The following is a 3,407-nucleotide window of genomic DNA, read 5'->3' on the forward strand; positions in this document are numbered from 1 at the left end:
CTAGACCTCTGCTTCACCGTCTAGGACTCTTCTCCTTTCCAGGTGTATCTCCAAATCATCTAACTCCCAAGGGACACCAGGCTTTCTGCCGCTCCATAACTTCCTCTCACTCTCAACAAACTCCTTCACACCCTTCATACAAACCACCAAGAACCCCAATTCTTCTCGTTCACAATCAAACACATCCCACCACGCAGCAGGCAATTTAACCTCGCATTCCCGAGCACCGATATATACCGCAGCAACAGCCAAAGAGTTTGGTTGATGTGTTAGGTATAAAAGACTTGGCGAAAGCAAGGCATCCGTCAGGTACCCGAACGATTTCTTCACTACCTCGGCTGAGAGCACGGAGAGTGACTGGATGTAGTTTATGCAAAGGGTGTACGGCAACGAAAGATGTGTTTGAAATCCACAGGCTTTAAGGATTTCCATTTCGACATTGAGTAGGCGTGTTCTCCTGATGTAATATTCCTGCTCTGTAACGTAGTGCTCTTCCGGGGGTGTCGATCCTTGGCCGGCTGCCGGGGCAGGGGAGATCGGCGAAGGTGATGGAGTATTTAGTAGATAAGTAGTCACATTTATAATATCTCGAGGCGTCGCCGGATGCTCTGTGAGCTTCGACGATAAGAATATAACGGCATGACAGGAGTCGGTAATCGCGCAAGAACGCATGCTGGATAGAAGGTAGAAGCGTTGGAAAAGGACTATTGCCGTAGCAACTGTCTTCTGCGGCCTAAGACAAGTCAGAAATCTGATTGTAGCTTTGAGAAGATTCAAGAAACGGAGTGTGTAGAACAGCATACAATCGCAAAAGGATACCGGCAGCTTGAATAAGCTCGCTTCCCGCCCATCTCAATGACGTCTCTAAGTCAGCCGGAATTCCATCAGCCTGACTCGGTGATGAGGCAAGCTGATCCGCTGTTGCAAGGGGGTTGCGGAGAAGGGAGACCATGTCGGCTTGGTTTGTACTTGCATATAGGGGAGGAGACAGCGGTTTTGTATTGCACAGCTGTGCCAACCAGCCGGCAGGTGTGCTGGGAAATGAGAAGTAGGTTAGCGAAAAAGAAAAAAAAAACCTGGGGTAAGGAACCATTGGAGGCAACGCGAGGATCCGTTGGAGGGTCCACATTTCATAGAATTTTGTGAATGGACAGGGCTAAGATGCGGTAGCCAAACTACGGTATGGTGCCGGCACCTTAGAATCAACCTACGTATCCGGCAAAAACAACACCACTTTGATCAACGGAAACAGCACAACCACAAATTAATAATGTAAATAGCGCTGTAAAAGCAAAGGTAAAGTGAATCAAAAGGACTTTACACAAGGAATAACAAAAAAAAAAAAGGAGAATAGAGAAACAAGAGTTGAAGACAAAAACAGAAATTATGAAAGACACATGAGCTCTCAGCAGTATAAGGAAAACAATTAGAAAGCGCTCGATATAAGATAAATACAAGTAGCAGCAGAGGAGCCAGTACTGGTAGATGACAGGTGAGAAATCAGAGTTTTAGCCTGAGGTGCAGCCAGGTCGATTAGCCCCGAGGACGATTCTTCAAATAGATGGTTGAAGGAGGAGGAGGAATTCTCTGAGAGGGCTTGGACGAGAAAAGATACGTTAGAGGATTCAGAGTTGAAGTTTGATATTATAAGCAACTTAAGTGATGAAGAAGATGAACAAGAGGATTTGAATATGGATAAGAGTAGGGTGGAGAGCAATAAGGACTAACCTTCCTCAAGCTTGAAATATCAAGAAATTACAGATAAAAATTCAGCATTTGATGCAATTAAGATGTACCATAAGAATACACAGCTCAAAGATGATAAGAGTGCATTGAAGGAAGGAGGTGGAGTTAATTTGGAAGGCGAAAATCAAAAGAGTCGCAAGTTAGGTTCTTAAAGGACATTTTTTGGAGAAAAAGCAAGAGGCATGAGAGAGAGCCAAAGCAGCTTCAGAGTGCTTGTCAATTAGACCAATATTTGAATAAGAAAAAGCTTGAGGTATTAGGATTAAGGAACAGGGCAACGGAGAAGAGAGTAGCCTTGAAGGAGAGAACCTGGAGTATGGGACTGGATAAGAGGGAAATGAGAACTCAGAAAGGTACTTTTATAATGGTGAGGCAAGTGAGGAAGAGGTAGAAGTGAATAAATGGGCCAGGCAGCCAAACCTAGTGGATTTGCCGCATGAGTATTTGTATCTGGATGAAGAGTATATTCAAAAGTAGGAGAATGGGATGTGAAACTTACACTGCATGTTAGAACACAAAACTGTTTTAAGAAAGCACTTTGGCAAAGAACAGCCAAATCCAGCAATGTTTTAGAGGTATTGTTTGTTAATAAAAATAACAGACCATCCAAGGTACGTGGCAACCATCGCCCATCACCCCTGTCCTACTATTTTCAGCCCCCTCGGAGGAGATTGCATCAACTCAAGAAAAATACAATCATATTATCTGATTCTATTTCATTTAAATACTATGCCTCCTATTCTTCATAGTCATCCAAAAAAGCCTATTCCAACCCATCACCTCTCTGAGTTTACCAAGAGAATAATGTTTGGGTTATACAAGCCTCAGATGAAATATCAGCAGATTTCTGACTACCTTAATATCCTCCTAACAACTGTCAAAACACAATCTCAAAGAAAGACTTGGAAGGCAAGGAGAGGAAGAATAGAGGAAGACATCCTAAGACTACCAAGTTACAGGATGATACTATGGTGGAGGAAGGTCTTGAAAATTGCAATACTACCTATTTTGAGATTGCCCAAAAGGTTGCTCCCAATGTTTCTTCTATAACAGTTAGGAGAAGACTTATACAAAAGCATCTTAAAAAGCAGCTAGCACAAGAGAGGGTTCACATGGATGAGAATCTAGCTCAGAAGATATTGAAATGGATATTAGCTCATAGGTACAGGGCAAGAGAGATGTTAAGGAGGAAGGCAATTTGGTAAGATGAGGTTACTATGTAGAAAGGAGAGGTATGAGGAGAAAATAAGTATTTAGGTACCCAAACAAGAAGTGGAATAAGGATTGTGTGGAACCTACTACTAGGTCAGGAGAGAGGAAGATTAGCCAGATAATGACAGGTTTTTTTTATGGTCAAACTCATAGTCTCTTTTCACCAGTTATTCATGTCAATTATTGAAGATTATAATCAATATAAATTTGTAGGGATATAGGAGGATATTAAGGAGTATCTTGAAGGAGAAGAGGTTTTCTTTATCATTGACAATGCTAAGACTCATTTACCTTTTAGGAAATGGCTCAGATGGCAGGAAATTACTCTTATAGAAATTCTGGCCTATTCCCCAGATTTTAATTCAATTGAACATATTTGGACTCTGGTGAAAGACAAGCTTGTTCATTCGACAAGATCAACATGGGACCGTCAGACGAGTCTGTAAATA

The 3,407-nt window shown here is 42.1% G+C and overlaps 1 protein-coding gene; it reads right to left on the minus strand.

The window, feature by feature from the left end:
• GSTUM_00002444001 (uncharacterized protein) lies at positions 1 to 1,031 on the minus strand (the record flags this gene model as incomplete). XM_002836183.2 has 2 exons in its annotated part: positions 804 to 1,031; positions 1 to 733 (listed from the first exon to the last, which is right to left on the minus strand). The coding sequence occupies exons 1-2, from the start codon at positions 950 to 952 to the stop codon at positions 1 to 3; spliced, it is 882 nt and encodes a 293-aa protein (XP_002836229.1). The 5' UTR covers positions 953 to 1,031.
• Between the last annotated feature and the right edge of the window lie 2,376 nt (positions 1,032 to 3,407).

This window comes from Tuber melanosporum (genome assembly GCF_000151645.1).
Source record: "Tuber melanosporum whole genome shotgun sequence assembly, scaffold_132, strain Mel28".
Lineage (NCBI taxonomy): Eukaryota > Fungi > Ascomycota > Pezizomycetes > Pezizales > Tuberaceae > Tuber > Tuber melanosporum.